The sequence below is a fragment of the Somniosus microcephalus genome, unplaced genomic scaffold (genome assembly GCF_052327205.1).
Source record: "Somniosus microcephalus isolate GS21.2 unplaced genomic scaffold, FLI_Smic_1.0 unresolved_chr9, whole genome shotgun sequence".
Taxonomy (NCBI): Eukaryota; Metazoa; Chordata; class Chondrichthyes; order Squaliformes; family Somniosidae; genus Somniosus; species Somniosus microcephalus.
In genome coordinates, this window is record NW_028225187.1 from 25,471,214 (window position 1) to 25,487,672 (window position 16,459).

Below are 16,459 nucleotides of genomic sequence, written 5' to 3' on the forward strand. Positions count from 1 at the left end.
ACTGAGGTGGGCCGAAAGCAAATCCATTTGTGCAGGATTTAAAAGCAATTTTAATTTTGCATATGGTGCGAGGTTGAATTTGTAATGCTTGGAAGGTATTGTGTGATTCATGGAATATGTTTGTTTGATTCCAGCACAAAAACACACAATCGCGATCACAGGATCAGTTCTTCCACTTTTTCTGATGGCTGCCCTGATTGCAATAATTTTCTTGAAACTTCGGAAGAGGAAGCAAGGTGAGCAATGTCTTGCGGGCAAGCGATTCGCTCTACAGTCACGTGACAGGGTTCAATTCCCTCCATATTATAATTGTAACAGTACGATTGTAAAGGAAGTCGCACAGTGTGGGCCGGAGAATGAAGAGTTCTTTACAAAGATAAGCTCGGATCATGAACTCAGCTATCTGATTTGAGGAAATTTTCCCCCTTATACCATTCTGAGAGGTATAAATCTGGGCAAGGGGCAGAACAACAACTGGCACATGGTTAGTAAGAGAATTTGAAACCTGATAGCGGAATTGTAATGCTTGGTGATATCTTAAAGAATTCCGGACGCTCTTTCTGCATTCGTGCTCTGTTTTATGTAATGATTGATATAAATGCAGGTTTGTCAGAGTTTATAATTAATTTAATAGAACATGTTTGCTGTTTAGAGATTATTTAAGGAAATCCAAGACAACTGTAGGCAGTAGGAGCGCAATATTTATTGCACAACTTGCTGAAGTATGTCTCTTCCTATTTTATCCAGACAATTCCTCAATTGTTTCACAGCCACAGGGGTAAGTGTGTAAATATTTATATTAGTAAGTAGTAATTATATCCATAAATATACTGAAGGGGTGAAATTCCTCTCGGGCAAGAATGCCACCAGTTATACGCCCCAAATGGAACTGAATATCGGACGGGGCGTATATGGGCGGCAGGTGCGATTAGCCCAGATTTGCCTCCCTGCCCAATTCAAATTTCACCTCTGACATAGCTCAGTTTGAGACGGTTACAGTATATAAGAGCTAAATTATTCTTTTATTTTAGTTTTTGCTTTTTTATTTCATGAACAGGCCAGTCAGCTTAACATCAGTGTTGGGGATGTTATTGGTAACCGTTAATCAGAGATTCAGAGGAACTTGCAGCACAGAAGGAGGCCATTCGGCCCGCCGTGCTTGTGCTGGCTCTTTCAAAGAGCAGCCGTAGTTAGTCCCCCATCAAAGTTTTTTCTTCGTAATCCTGTAATTTGCTCATCCTCGGGTACCTGTCCAACTCTGTTTTAAAATTATTGGGGTAAACAGCTTCCACCACCTTTTCGGGTCGAGCGTTTCAGATCGCAACAACACTCTTAGTAAAAAAATTCTCCTCGTCTCCCCTCTAGATATTTTTGATAATGATTTTGACTCAATGGCCTCTGATAATTGACCCACGCGCCACGGGGGACCAGTTTTCACTATAAAACATCCGCTGCACTACCTTGATCAACCTTCCGTGTTACCTCATTGAAAAATTAATTCAAGTCAGTCAGATACGATTTAAGAAATCCATGCTCGATCTCTTTGATTAAGCCATGCCTCTCCAAATGAAACTTTATTCTGCTTCTGCACTTTGATGAAGGTGGAGCAGTAGATCTTGTACACATGGACTTTTGGAATGCATTCGACAATTTGCCACACAGGAGGCTTATTAAGAAGATGGAAGCCCATGGGATTAAGGGGAACGTGGTGGTATGGATACGGAATTTGGCTCAGTGAAATGAAGCAGTGGGTAGTAGTAGATGTTTGTTTATCAAACTGGGAGGCAGTTTGCAGTAATGTTCCCCAAGTGTCAGTTTGGGGTCCATTACTCGCTGTAATTTTTATAAACGACCAAGACAAAGATGTAGGGAGCATCATTGTGAAATGTGCAGGTGACACATAACTTGGCCAGGTCGTAGATAGCGATGATCATAGTTGTAGTCTTCATAGTGACATAGACGGGATGGTTAATTGGGCGCAAGCAGGGCAGATGGAGTACAATGCAGAGAAGTGTGAAGTGATGCAATTTTGGAGAACTAATATGGAAAGACAATGGCCCAGAAATTAGGGTCGGTAGCTTCCCATGGGCGCAAGCCCCCGACCTGAACTTACCTTGCGCGCCGGCCGTTGAGCTGTGGGCCCGCGTGAGATTCCGATCCTGGGCCTCCTCCAACTGCCGGCGCGCAGTGCTTGCATACCTTAGGGGTGCAGTTAGTTCGATGCGTCCCCTTGGATCACGTGCGCCATGGAGAGCCAATGGTAGCAGGGAATGCTTCATTCATAAGTTTGACAGGAATAGCTGTCAAACCTATAAATACTATAAGCCGCAAAACATCACTAAAACTTCAAATGAATTTTTAAAAAATCACATTTTTAAAATTTCTATAAATAACATGAAATAACGATTTTAAACAATAATTTTTTGAAAAAAAAAATTACATTTTCTAACGGGGCTAAAAATAAACTTACCTTTCTTTAAAGTATATAAAAATAATAAAACTGTGGAGAAAATGTTTTAATTTTAATTAATTCACCACTTACCTTGTTAAATGCAGGCCTTGCGCTTGCTTTTTAAAAGTGTAACGCCTGGAGACTTACCCTCCCTGAGAAACCTGCAAAAAAAACGTAAAATCGATGCGCACACGCTGCCTCTCCGGCGCACGCGTTCCACCTCTGAACCCCTTCTTTCAGGGGACTGGAAGTGCCGGTTTCCTGCGCATGGGCAGGGCATGCATGAAACCGGCGCTTCCATTGCGCTTACAGGTGAGTACCCCGTGTGTACTCACCCGTGGGGACCCGAATTTCTTGAGCAATGTTAAATAAATGAGACGATTTTGAAATGTGTAGATGAGTAGGGACCATGGTGCGCATAAGCACGAATCCTGAAAGTTGGCAGGGAATTTGATAAGCTGTTCAAAGCAGCCTATGGGTCACTTGTGTTTAGAAATAGCGGCATAGAATATAAAAGCAAAGAAAACATTCTCGAACTTTGTTATTCACTGCTAATTCCTCAGCTGGACAATTCAGGCACCACATTTCAGGGAAGATGAAAAAGGGGTAGAAAGGGTACAGAGCAGTTTTACAGGATGTTACCAGAGATGAGGGGCTTTATTTATGAGGAGAGGTTGTGAAATTAGGACTTGGAACACAGAAGGTTAGGAAGTGACCTAATAGAGGTTTTCACGATGAAGAGAGGTTTTGATAGAGTAGATAGAGATAAAATAACGATTCACTCTGCCGAGTGGGTCAATAACGAAAGGTCACAGATTCAATATCATTGCAAAAAGAGCTGGAGGGGAGATGAGGAGATTTTTTAATCAATTACAGCATGGTCTGGATCTGGAACGCTCTAACTGAAAAGGTGGTGGAAGCTGACTCCATCAATAATTGTAAAGGAGATTTGGGCCGCTACTTGACAATGATGACCTAACAGAGCTGCGGACAAAAACAAGGGGGTCAAGGACTAAGCATGATTGCGGTTTCAAAGTGTTTCTGTAAACTTACTGCTGCTAGTTTCTATGATTCTATGATCTTGGAACAGTTTGTTGAAAGTGAGATTTGAGGTGTTGATCCATTAATGTTTCATATGTGAGAACATTTTTGTGCAAAGGGAGGCAACTGGAAATGGATGTCAACCCTCGAATGAAGAAACATCTCTGACCAATTTCGAGTATGCAGTTGTGGGATCAGCGCGAAATACCGGTAAGCACGAACTGATGCATGTGACAATATATCGTAGATTTTTGGCGATAAAATGTTCCTGGATGTTTTCCCGGCATCCCACCGTAACTTCAGCGCAAATTCGGTGAAAACGTCGGAGAAACGGCCGTTTCTGCATGGCTTGCGATGATATTCCACCAATTTGCGACGGGACGGGGAAATCGCTCATGGATATTAGCTTTCTTCATGGCATCCATTCAGCTTACGCTAGGTTTAGATTTACATCTTATTGCCTGGACATTAAGCATCGCGTGGATCGAGCATAGGAAGGGAAATAATTTGCGGAGGTTGGCACGGTCCGATAGAACCAAATTCATGGAAAGAAAAGCTGGTGGGTTATGTAAAGGATGTTCCTGTTGCCCCAGCAGACTGAGCTCTCTGTGCTCTTTGCAGGTGATGCTAACTGCTCTGACGCCAAAACAAAAAGCTACCCCTCATTATCTTTTAATTTTGAATTCATTATTTCCTCTACTTCTTCACATTCTTCTTTTTCTGTAGCTGACGGTTCTTTCTTTGGCGGTATTGATAGTTGGCCATCTGGGTGCTGGTCCAAAAGCGTTAATCTAGGAGCCGGACAATCAGATATAATGAACAATATCTTGAGTCCTAAATTGAGATGGGGACTTGCCTCCTCCCCACCATTACAAAAAAACATTCCAAGCATAGGTTGTAGTTTGTGGACCTCTCGCTGAAATCCGGGTGCATGACCTGGGGACAATGAATCCAACTGTGCTACGCACCGTCAGCCCATTTACAAGCAAGCAACTCAGCCCAGCCCCGTGGCCTGGGACCAAGCCACTTCATGCCTTTGCTCACGGGACTGTGTAACATTGTATTGACCAGGTTAATTAGTTGTTTCAATTTAAAAGCAGTGAACACAGCAGTAAATTTCCAATCATGAATTGTAGGATGGGCCTGGTATCTAACTGCTTCCTTGATTAACTATGTCATTGAGCACAGTTTCTTTTCTCGCTCTACAACTTCTACTTCTGATCAGGTAATCTACAGTGTAGTACAAGGCACGAAGCCAATGGAAGGTAAGAAGACGTTGTTACTTGGCTGGGGGAATTTGTATATCTCATAGGGTTTGATAACTACTATGAGGGTAGCGATTGTCTTCGGTGTGTGAGAAGTTATCTGGGAAGGGTCTTAATCGATTGATGCGTTATAGGACTGGTACCACGATATCAGTATTTGTAAATGTCAGAAACACTATTGGCACCGTTTAAATATCATTTTTATCCTTAGAAGCTGCACAAAAATTTCCCTTTTTCTGGTTTTTATCTAGCTTTTATGCGGAGCATCGTAATTGGCCTGAATAATAATGTTGGAATAAACTGCAATGAAAAAACCAATTTTTTAATATACGTCGATCGATATAGTTGAAGGCAAATAACGTGTACATCTGGCAAATATTGTCCATTAAAATCAAAGCTATACAATTAATTGTTAGATATCATCCTTAGTAAACTGATGGGCATGACATGTTCTAATCATATGCACTATATTCATAATAATAATACTATTGTCTCAGTTTATTATTGCTATCGATTAATTTATTTCAATCATTCTATCTCTCTAAATATTTATCCATGTATCTGTCTCTCTGTCTGTCTCTATCTATCTATCTATCTAACTATCACTATCTACCTATGTATCTATCTCTCTAAATATGTATCCGTCTGTCTGTCTGTCTATCTCTCTCTCTCTCTCTATGTCTCTAACACCCTATCTCTCGCTCTACCTCTCTATCTATCCTTTCATCTATTTTACTATCTATATATATATATATATATATATATATATATATATGTATATGTTCCAGAAATTTATGTATTTTATATCTATTTCTCCCTTTCTTTTTCTCTATCTTTCTCTATATATCTATCATCTGTATCGTCTTTATTTTAATCCATCTTAATTAATCCATATTTCCATTTTTTCTCCTTCTGTTTTTGTTTAGGTGATACCAAAACTGATGCCGATTTAGTGTATTCCGAGGTCACCATCAGAAAGTCACGAGACTGTGGTAAATTCTGTCAACTGTTCGCAGCTTTTGCTAAGGGAGATGATAATCACAGTTCTGGATAATGTTGGGATATTCCTGTTCTTGCTAAAGTGGGGACGCAACACTCGGACTGTGAATTATCACGCATTGGGTACTAACACTTAATTGGGTAATTTTAATCTAACTCGGCCTTTCCGGAAATGGACGGGGGTCTGGTCAGAGGCTGGTTTTCAATTGCGCCCAATTTTCCCCTCCTACGATAACGGAGAGTAAAGTCCATTGGGTGTAAACCCAGAATTTGTCCCGATCAGTTTGCCGCCAGGATGGGTTAGATTAAATTACCCCTGATTTAGGCTGTATTCATCTAATTCTGTTCAGCAACGTGCCCAGATTGTTCTCTTTATAATGCATCTGCTTTATTTACAGATAACGATGGTGGTGCCTCAGGAGGGAAACTGGTAAGTTATCTTTAGAGGGGTAAGATGCAGCTGATAAATACATACAACCGATGTGGGTAGATTTCTAACCTTGTGCTTTATAGTAAAGCATCGACCATTAATTATAGCAATGGCCCAATTGAAACACAGCCCCTTATCAAAAAAGGGATTCGGCTGGGATGTGAAGCAAGCAGCATATTCGCTGTCACCCGTTATGGTCCCACTGCCCAAGAGCAATGTTACCCCCGATGTCGATTATTCTCTATCATTAGGGCAAATATTCAGCTTGATTATTGGGCGTAAAAAGGGCGTTACGCATCTTACACGCATAATAGATACCGCCCAAATTTACCTTGGATTGATTTGAATTAAAATTTAAATCCAGCGGTTCCGATCCAACCTGTTTTATACCCGGGCAGTAAGTTGTAAAATCTACATCACTCTTTGCAAAGGTTGCCCCTAAACTGAAAATATTTTCTCCACCCCAATGAGGTAGAAGTGAATCTTAATTTAATTCCCGACCATTATTTTAAAGATTCAGTTGCCAGTTGTTTACAGAATGATAAATATCATTGCAGTTTTATTCCCCCTACGCTTTATTGAAATCATTAGCACAGTAACATAATGGTTATGCAACTGCACTAGTAATCCATAGGCCTGGACTTTTGATCCAGAGACATGAGTTCAAATCCTGCTTTGACAGCTGGGGAATTTAAGTTCAGTTAAGTAAACTAATTTGGAATAAAAAGCTGATATCAGTAATGATGACAATGACATTATCGTAAAAACCCATCCGGTTCACTAATGTCCTTAAGGAAGGAAATTTGCCATCATTACATGGTCTGGCCTAAAGGTGACTCCACACCCACAGCAATGTGGTTTATTCTTATGAGCCCTCTAAAATGGCCTAGCAGACCGCTCAGTTGTACCATACCGCTACAAAAAGATTTTAACCATACGGACTGCAGCGGTTCAAGAAGGTGGGTCACCACCACCTTCTCAAGGGCAAGTAGGGATGGACAACACATACTGGCCTTGCCAGCGAGGTCCATGTCCCGTGAATGAATAAAACAAATCATCTCTTGCTTAAATTTAGTCGGAGGTTTCCTCATTGCTGCATTCCTTTCCACCATTTTAACATGTTTTTTAACTGTAAAAGTAAACGCAGAGAAGCATCCTAAGTGGAACTGAGTGAGCTCAGCCAATTCATTGTCAGTAACTTTGATCATACTGTAAATCGGGCGATATTGAATTGGCCATTCATAAGAACAGATAAAATAGGAGCAGGAGAAGGCCATTTGGTCCTATGAACCTGCTCTGTCATTCAATGAGATCATGACTAATGTTCTGCCTCAACACCATTCACCGGCCCTACAGCCATATGCTTTGATGCCCTTCCTAGTCAGAAATATATCGACTTCTGTTTTGAATATACCCAATGACTGAGCCTCCACAGCCCTCTGGAGTAGAGAAATCTAAAAATACACCTCCCTCGGTGTGATTACATTTCTTCTCATCTCAGTCCTGAATGGCCTACCCTTTATCCTGAGGCTGTGGCCACTGGTTTTACACTCCCCAGCCAAGGGAAACCTTCTCCCAGCATCCACCCTATCAAGCCCTGTAATAATTTTGTATGCTTCAATGAGATCCCCTCTCAATCTTCTGAAATCAAGAGAATACAGACCTAGTTTTCTCAATCCCTTCTCATACGACAGTCCCGTCATCCCAGGATTCAATCTCATGAACCTTCGTTGCACTCCCTCTATGGCAAATATATCCTTCCTTAGGTAAGGATTCAAAAATTGTACACAGTTATCCAGGTGTGGTCTCACCAAGGCACTATATAATTGGAGCATGACTTCTTTACTCCTGTATTCAAATCCTCTTGTAATAAAGGCCAGCTTACAATTTGCTTTCCTAATGGCTTGCTGCACCTGCACCTTCACTTTCAGTGACTCATGTACAAGGACATCCAGGTCATTTTGAGCATCTTCATTCTGCAAACTTTAACCATTTAGGAAATATTCTGCCTCTCTGTTTTTCTACCAAAGTCGATAACTTTATATTTATCCACATTATATTCCATCTGCCAAGTTCTCACCTACTCACTGAGCCTGTCGAGGCCCCCTTGAAGCCTTTTAACATCAACGTCACAACTGACACGGCCTGCTAGCTTTGTATCGTCAGCAAATTTAGAAATGTTACATTTAGTCCCCTCATCCAAATCATTGATATAGATTGTGGATAGCTGGGGCCCAAGCAACGACCCTTGCAGTACCCCACTAGTCACAGCCTGCTATCCTGAAGAAGACCCGTTTATCCATACTGTTTGTTTTCTGTCTTTTAACCAATTCTCAATCCATGCTAGTATATTACACCCAATTTCATGTGCCCTAATTTTGTTCACCATCCTCTTGTTTATGACCTTATCGACAGCATTCTAAAAATCCAGATACACCACATCTACCGGTTCCCCTTTGTCTACTCCACTAGTTACATCCTCAGAGAACTCCAATAGGTTTGTCAAACAGGATTTTCCTTTCATAAATCCGTGTTGACTCTGCCCAATCTTACTCTTAGTTGCTAAGTGCCCAGTTATTAAATCCTTTATAATAGATTCCAGCATTTCCCCAACTACTGATGTGAGACTAACAGGTCTGTAGTTCCCCATTTTCTTTCTCCCTACTTCCTTAAATAGCAGGGTTACATTTGCTATCCTCCAATCTGCAGGGACCGTTCCAGAATCTATACAATTTTGGAAGATGACAACCAATGCTTCCCTTAACCCAATGGCCACCTTTTTCAAAACCCTAGGATGTAGGTCATCCAGTCCTTGGGAGTTATCGACTTGTACTCCCCTTAATTTTGCTATTACATTTTTTTTAACTAATAATAAGTTCTTTAAATTCCTCATTCTCGCCACACCCTTGGTTTTCTCGTATTTCTGGGAGTTTCTTTTGTGTCTTTCCATGTGACGACAGAAACAAAGTATGTATTTAATTTCTCTGCTATTTCCTCATTCCCCATTATAAATTCCCCCGTCTCTGATTGCAAAGGGCTGACACTGACCTTCGCCAGTCATTTTCTTTTCTCATACCGATAGAAACGTTTACAATCTGTTTGTATATGTTTTGCTAGTTTGTGTTCATCTTCCGATTTCCCTTTCTTTATCAATTTCTTGGTCCCTCTTTGCTGATTTCTAAAAAGATTCCAATCCTCAGGCTTGCTGCTTTCTCTGGCAACTTTATAAGCTTCCTCCTTTGACTTAATACTGGCTTTAATTTCTTAAGTTAGCCATGGTTGGATCACTTTACCTTTTGGGTTTTTATGCCCTAGAGGCATATGTTTGTTGCAAATTTGGTATTATTTCCTTGAATGTTAGCCATTATATGTCCACCTTCATACCTTTTAGTATAGTCTCCCAATCTACCATGGCCAACTTGTCCTTCATACTCTTGTAGTTTCCTCTGTTTAGATTGAAGACCTTAGTTTCAGATTGGACTACATCACTCTCAAATTTAACGTAACATTCTATCATATTATTGTCACTTGTCATTAAAGGCCCCTTTACCACAAGATTATTGATTAGCCCTTTCTCTTTACACAGTACTAGATTCAGAATAGCCTGTTCACTGGTTGGTTCCACCATATGCTGATCCAGGAAACCATCTTGCATACATTGCAAGTATTCATCCTCCACGCCATTAGAGTTAATTTAATTTGCCCAGTCAATACGTAGATTAACATCCTCCATGATTACCGTATTGCCCTTGTTAAATGCTCTTCTAATTTCTTGATTGATAATGTGCCCTAAATTAGCACTACTGTTTGGTGGGATATGAACAACTCCCACCAATTTTACCACCATTTGCTGTTTCTTAACTCCACCCAAAATGATTCCAGTTCTACATCACGATCTGCTGAGCCAAGACTTTTATCTCTACCGTACCGATCTCATCCCTTATTAACAGCACTACACCATTTATTTTCCTTTTTACCTGACTTCCAAAAAGTTGATATCCTGGAACATTCAATTCCCAGCTTTGGTTACCCTCCAACCATGTCTCTGTAAGGCAATTATATCATACCCATTTACTTCTATTGGTGTCATTAATTCATCCACCTTGTTGCGAATGCTACGTGCATTTAGATAAAGTGCGTTCAACTTTGCCTGTTTAATTTTTTCTGCACTTTGACGCCCTTTACTGTTGGCCTTTCTTTCTGTTCCCTACCAGTTTTGCTGACTATTTTCCTAACTTTCACTTCCAGCTTTGTTCCCCTCCATTCTGGGGCCACAATTTGGTTCCCAGCCACCTGGCAAACTAATTTAAATCCCTTCCAACAGCACTAGCAATCCCCCTGCGAGGATATTGGTACTGGTTCTGCCAAGGTGTACTCCGTCCAGCTTGTATACTTCCACCTTCTCCAGAATCGGTCCAAATGGCACAGGAATGTAAATCCCTCCCTCCTACACCATCACTCCAGCCACACATTCATCTTTTCTATTCTCCTATTTCTCTGCTCACTAACACATGGCACTGGGAGTAATCCTGAGATTACTACCTTTGAGGTCATGCTTTTTAACATATTTCCTAGCTCCCTATGTACTGCATGCAGGACCTCGTCCCTCTTTCTACCTATGTAGTTGGTACTGATATGTATCACGACCTCTGGCTGTTGACCGTCCCACTTCAGAATGTCCTACAGCCACGCAGTGACATCCTTGACCATGGCACCTTGATTAATACTGTGCCCTACATTACCAATACTGTTTGGTGGTCTATACACAACGCCCATCAATTTTTTCCGCCCTTTGTTACATAGAAATTTAGAAACATAGAAGATAGGAGCAGGAGTAGGCCATTCGGCCTCTCGAGCCTGCTCCGCCATTCAATACGATCATGGCTGATCATCCAAATTCAGTATACGGTCTCTGCTTTCTCCCCATACCCCTTGATTCCTTTAGCCTTACGAAATATATCCAACTCTTTCTTGAATATATTTAATGTGTTGGCCTCTACTGCCTTCTGTGGTAGACAATTCCACAGGTTCAACACTCTCTGGGTGAAGAAATTCCTCCTCATCTCTGTCCTAAAAGGCCTACCCCTTATCCTTAGGCTGTGACCCCTGGTTCTGGAATTCCCGACCATCGGGGACATCCTTCCAGCATCTAGTCTGTCCAGTCCTGTCAGAATTTTATAAGTTTCAATGAGATCCCCTCTCATTCATCTAAACTCCAGCGAGTACAAACCCAATCGACCCAATCTCTCCTCATACGTCATTCCTGCAATCCCAGGTATCATCCTGGTGAATCTTCGCTGAACTCCTTCCATGGCAAGAACATCCTTCCTCATATAAGGCGAACAAAACTGCACACAATACTCAAGATGTGGTCTCACCAAGGCCCTGTATAACTGCAGCAAGACATCCTTGTTCCTGTACTCAACCCCTCTCGCTATGAAGGCAAGCATGCCATTTGCCTTCTTAACCACCTGCTGCACCTGCATCGTTACCTTCCGCGACTGGTGCACAAGGACACCCAGGTCTCATTGCAATTCCCCGTCTCCCAATCTATTGCCACCGAAGTGGATAACCTCGCATTCATCGACGTTATATTGCATCTGCTATGCTTTTGCCGAATCACCCAACCTGTCCAAATCATCCTGGATTTTCTCTGCCTCCTCCTCACAGCACACATGCCCACCCAGCTCTGTGTCGTTTGCTGTATCCACCTCTCCCGACTTCCCTTCCACTGAAAAAAACACTGATTCCTTTACGCCAGCTGTGCGCCACCACCCGTAACCAATTTCAACCCCATATCCTTTAATTCCAGGATGAAAAGAATGATCCCAGTGACTGTTATGTCACATACGCCGCAGTTAACCATGCAAACACTGAAGCCAGTTTGGAAGACGATCCAATCGAAGAAGGCTGTGATACAAATGTCTATGAAAACATTCCGCGGAAATAAGGGCGAAGCGGGAAGATAAAGTATAGAATTAAATTGAACAATGACGGCAACTTCAATCAACTCCTGTGCTGAGCAAATAACCTGACCTCTGATGGCCGGTTAGGTCATTGTGCACAGAAGCCCGTGTGCAAGTAACATTCAAATTAAAGTGCCCAGCCAGTATGTTTTACTCTAACAGGGCTTTATACTGCAAGGGGTATCATGTCGCATTTTTGGCAGTTTATATTGTGCAGAAGAATCCTACATGTGGTTTTGGTGGTGTTATGAGCACGGTAATCGAATGTGTAATATATTACATTTTAATGTAATTAGGACTTCCGTGTTCTCATGCAATAAGTGCACCGAGGTAGGAGGGGCTCTGGCCCTCAAAATCCATCAGGGCTCTTTCTTTCCTCCATAACGTCTCAGGTAGATCACTTTTCCCCGGGGGAAATGGTGCAAATGGCTGAAGAATGAGGGAATAACCCAGTAGAAATTTACATGGAGAAATTTGTGTGGCTTGCTCCGTGCGTTAGCGCCAATTTTCAATGTTCAATGTTCTTTGGTATCAGGGAATGTTGTGGCAAGTACAAAGCTCCATAATTATTTCTGAAAAGATCAACCTGCAACACTTGCTAAAAGTCATTGGGGCTGTACTGGCAGTGGACCACGCCCTCCAGGATCTAAGGTGGAGGGAATGGAGACAGTAAGATAATCAGCCTTCTGGTTGGGCTGTCCGTGACTGCCTCATCAGACTCCAGTTCACATGAATGAAACCCCAGAAGCTGGTATCTCACCACATCCCCATCAAACAATCCCTGGGTAATGCTATATTACAGCGTCCTCCGAGTCACAAAGGTGAAATAAGAAAGACCACAAAATATTCCAAACACATTTAATAAATTTCCCTATAAACTTATGAAACATAGTAAATGAAATCTAATAACTAATGGCCCATGTCCCTGCAGTAGTTGAATAGCTGTCATTGAGTGCAAGGTGTGACATTTGGGTATGAATGTTGCTAGGCAGAGACTGCTGGTGGGAGAGTACTGGGGGTGTGGTGTACTGAGCAGTGTGTGAAGCTTGCGATGCAGATTGTGGTATGTAGCATTTGTTGAAGACTTCACTCACCCTGACCACACGTGTGAGTTCCTTAAACTTCCTCCTGCACTGGGTGTTGTTCCAGGGTAGCACTGTGCTGCCCGTGACGTAGTGTGCCACCTTCCTCCACATAGTCCAGCAGCCTTATGTCAAGGGCCTCCTGCCAGTTGCCTAGTACAGGAGTGCCTACCTTCTCTCCACCGCTAAAACCAATGCCTCCAAAGCTTCATCGGTAAAACTCTGGCTCTCTCTCTGGGGCGGCAATCTGCCATCTGGATAAATAATTATGTTCTACTTCTCATACTTCTTTTTATTGTGGTTTTTGAGGCAGCGGCACGACCAACAATGCAGCGAATGATGTGCTGCAGTGCCAATAAACCTCCGCTTCAAGCAGTGATAACAGCCGGTGAAAATCATTATTGCATTTAGACTGCCCACGATATTGGTCCACACTTTCAGTGTAACGCCAATGAGCTTGGCGTTTTAGACGTGAATCATGAAGACAATCATTTTACTGAGGACGAATTTTGCGTGCATCCTAGACGATTTTTAGGTGGCGCTACTTACCCATTTGTAATCTAAACACTGCCCATTCCTTGGATATAACAAATTTCTAGCCCTAGTGGCTCTAGGGGTAATTTTAAACGTGGGCCTGTTGTAAAACGAGTGCTGCCGCATTGGCTGCCTATTCAACAGAACTTCCACTATGGCCTTACATTGAGATCAATGCAAAGGAAATTCAGGCATGTATCAATATCACCCATTTTGCTCTATCGCCCAAAATTAAAATCTCTATCATTCTCTATTAGCCACACAAATATGCTCTGTAAAGTGAGGGAATTAATAACTTTCCATCTGCAGGGTATTTAGCATTCGCTGGGTAGACCTCAGGACGTTAAATCTGAATGGTACTGTTCCATCTCTTACATAACCCATCGGATATTCCTTCCTTTCATTTCTAGAGAACGTACATCAGGCGGTTTTCTCTTACTGGTCTGCTGCCTGACAGATATTGCTTCGGTGCTCAGGTGGCAATGGTTATAATCTATCACACGGTATATTAGTGTTGTTTACTTGTGCTCAAACCCATATTGCTGTGATGACTCATGATATCAAATGAGAACATCTTGTAATGATACATGATAAGATGCAATCGCTTATATCGCAATGCAAAGGGCGTAATATTTTTATTGTAATAAAACTAATTGTAAAGAAACATGGTCTGTTGGTCACATGTACGCCTAGCCACACAGATTTTCACCAAACCTCCTGCTGACTAAAGGCAGAAATACCGCGGCTTTATTCGAAAACTGGGGAATACACATAACCTCTCTGTCGGTGATTAACTGGTGACTCCCCCAATGAGTGAGACAGGCAGAGGAGAAAACAAGGGTTTTCCAGATTTCTCACGAATCTTTGCACCAAAGCCACTCCGTATTTATGTAAAAGTATTATCTAAGGATAATGGATAAGCCATTTAGGACAGAGATGAGGAGGAATTTCTTCACCCAGAGAGTAGTGAACCTGTGGAATTCTCTACCATAGAAGGCAGTGGAGGCATATACATTAAGTATATTCAAGAAGGAGTTAGATATATTTCTTAAGGCTAAAGGGATATGGGGAGAAGGCAGGGACAGGGTACTGAATTTGGATGATCATCCATGATCTCATTGAATGGCGGAGCAGGCACGAGGGGCCAAATGGCCTACTCCTGCTCCTATCTTATTTGTTTCTATGTTTAATCAAAAAACATTCTGAGACACAATAAGACAAACATGAAAAATAAACTAAGAGAGCAACAAGAATATTTAGTACAATAGTTGCTCAATAATGGGCGGTGTCAGTCTGTTTCTCTGTCTATCTGTTTTCCCATCTAATTTTCGAACCTCCAAAGCTGAAGAGTACAACTTTCTTTACTGTCTTCCTAATTGAGTTGTCCAACAATAGGAAATGGTCAGCCACGTTTTATGACCCGGTGCCAAGTTGAAAATCTTCCATGCCAAAGCGTATTTTTGTGGGTGAATGTCAACTCTCTGACCCTCGTTTCACCGGTGTAAAATGGGCGTCAGGCCTCCGAATTTCACGTCGTCATCTACCTGCAACCCCCACCTCCTCCGCGACAGTGACATAGTTATGGGATGCTATATTCGCTTGGGCAGCTTCTAGTCATTCAGTACACCCATCTGAAACAGGTGACATGCAGCTTAATTGAGCAACATAGAAACAGAGATGGTAGGAGCGGGAGTAGGCCATTCGGCCCCTCGAGCCTGCTCCATCATTCAATGCGATCATGGCTGATCATCCAAATTCAGTACCCTGTCCCTGCCTTCTCCACATATCCCTTGATCCCTTTAGCCTTAAGAAATATATCTAACGCCTTCTTAAAAATATTTAATGATTTGGCCTCCACTGCCTTCTGTGGTAGAGAATTCCACAGGTTCACCACTCTCTGGGTGAATAAATTTCTCCTCATCTCTATCTTAAATGGCTTATCCCTTATCCTTAGACTGTGACCACTGGTTCTAGAATCCCCGGCCACCGGGAACATCCTTCCTGTGTCTAGTCCTGTTAGAATGTTATAAGTTTCATAAGAACATAAGAAATAGGAGCAGGAGTAGGCCAATTGGCCCCTCGAGCCTGCTCCGCCATTCAATAAGATCATGGCTGATCTGATCCTAACCGCCAATCCACTAACAGAATTAGACACACGAAACAGGAGCAGGATCAGGCTACATGGCCCCTGGGCCCGCTCCGCTACCCACAGGGCCATGACCTATCCGAACCTAGACTCATGTCCAAATTCCTGCCCGCTCCCCGTAACCCTTAATTCCCTTCTAGGAAACTGTCTATTTCTGTTTTAAATTTATGTAATGATGTAGCTTCGACAGCTTTTTGGGGCAGCATATTCCATGGACCTACCACCCTCTGAGTGAAGTAGTTCCTCCTCATCTCAGTTTTGAAAGATCAGCCCCTTATTCTAAGACTATGCCCCCTAGTTCTAGTTTCACCCATCATCTGGAACATCCTCCCTGCATCCACTCGATCCAACCCCTTCATAATCTTATATGTTTCAATAAGATCGCCTCTCATTCTTCTGAACTCCAATGAGTAGAGTCCCAATCTACTCAACCTCTCCTCATATGTCCATCCCCTCATCCCCGGGATTAATCGAGTGAACCTTCTTTGTACTGACTCGAGAGCAAGTATGTCCTTTCTTAAGTATGGACACCAAAACTGTATGC

General features: G+C 42.2%; 1 protein-coding gene across 1 annotated transcript in view; it reads left to right on the forward strand.

Annotated features, from left to right (window-relative positions):
- LOC147084953 (Fc receptor-like protein 5) overlaps window positions 1–14,433 on the forward strand; it is a 66,705-nt gene extending 52,272 nt beyond the window's left edge. Inside the window, exons 13-18 of the mRNA XM_085979386.1 lie at window positions 135–236; window positions 748–778; window positions 3,612–3,703; window positions 5,685–5,750; window positions 6,156–6,187; window positions 12,000–14,433. Of these exons, the coding sequence (XP_085835512.1) occupies window positions 135–236; window positions 748–778; window positions 3,612–3,703; window positions 5,685–5,750; window positions 6,156–6,187; window positions 12,000–12,137 (461 nt within the window). The 3' untranslated portion in view covers window positions 12,138–14,433. The remainder of the gene's footprint in view (window positions 1–134; window positions 237–747; window positions 779–3,611; window positions 3,704–5,684; window positions 5,751–6,155; window positions 6,188–11,999) is intronic.
- Window positions 14,434–16,459: the final 2,026 nt, after the last annotated feature.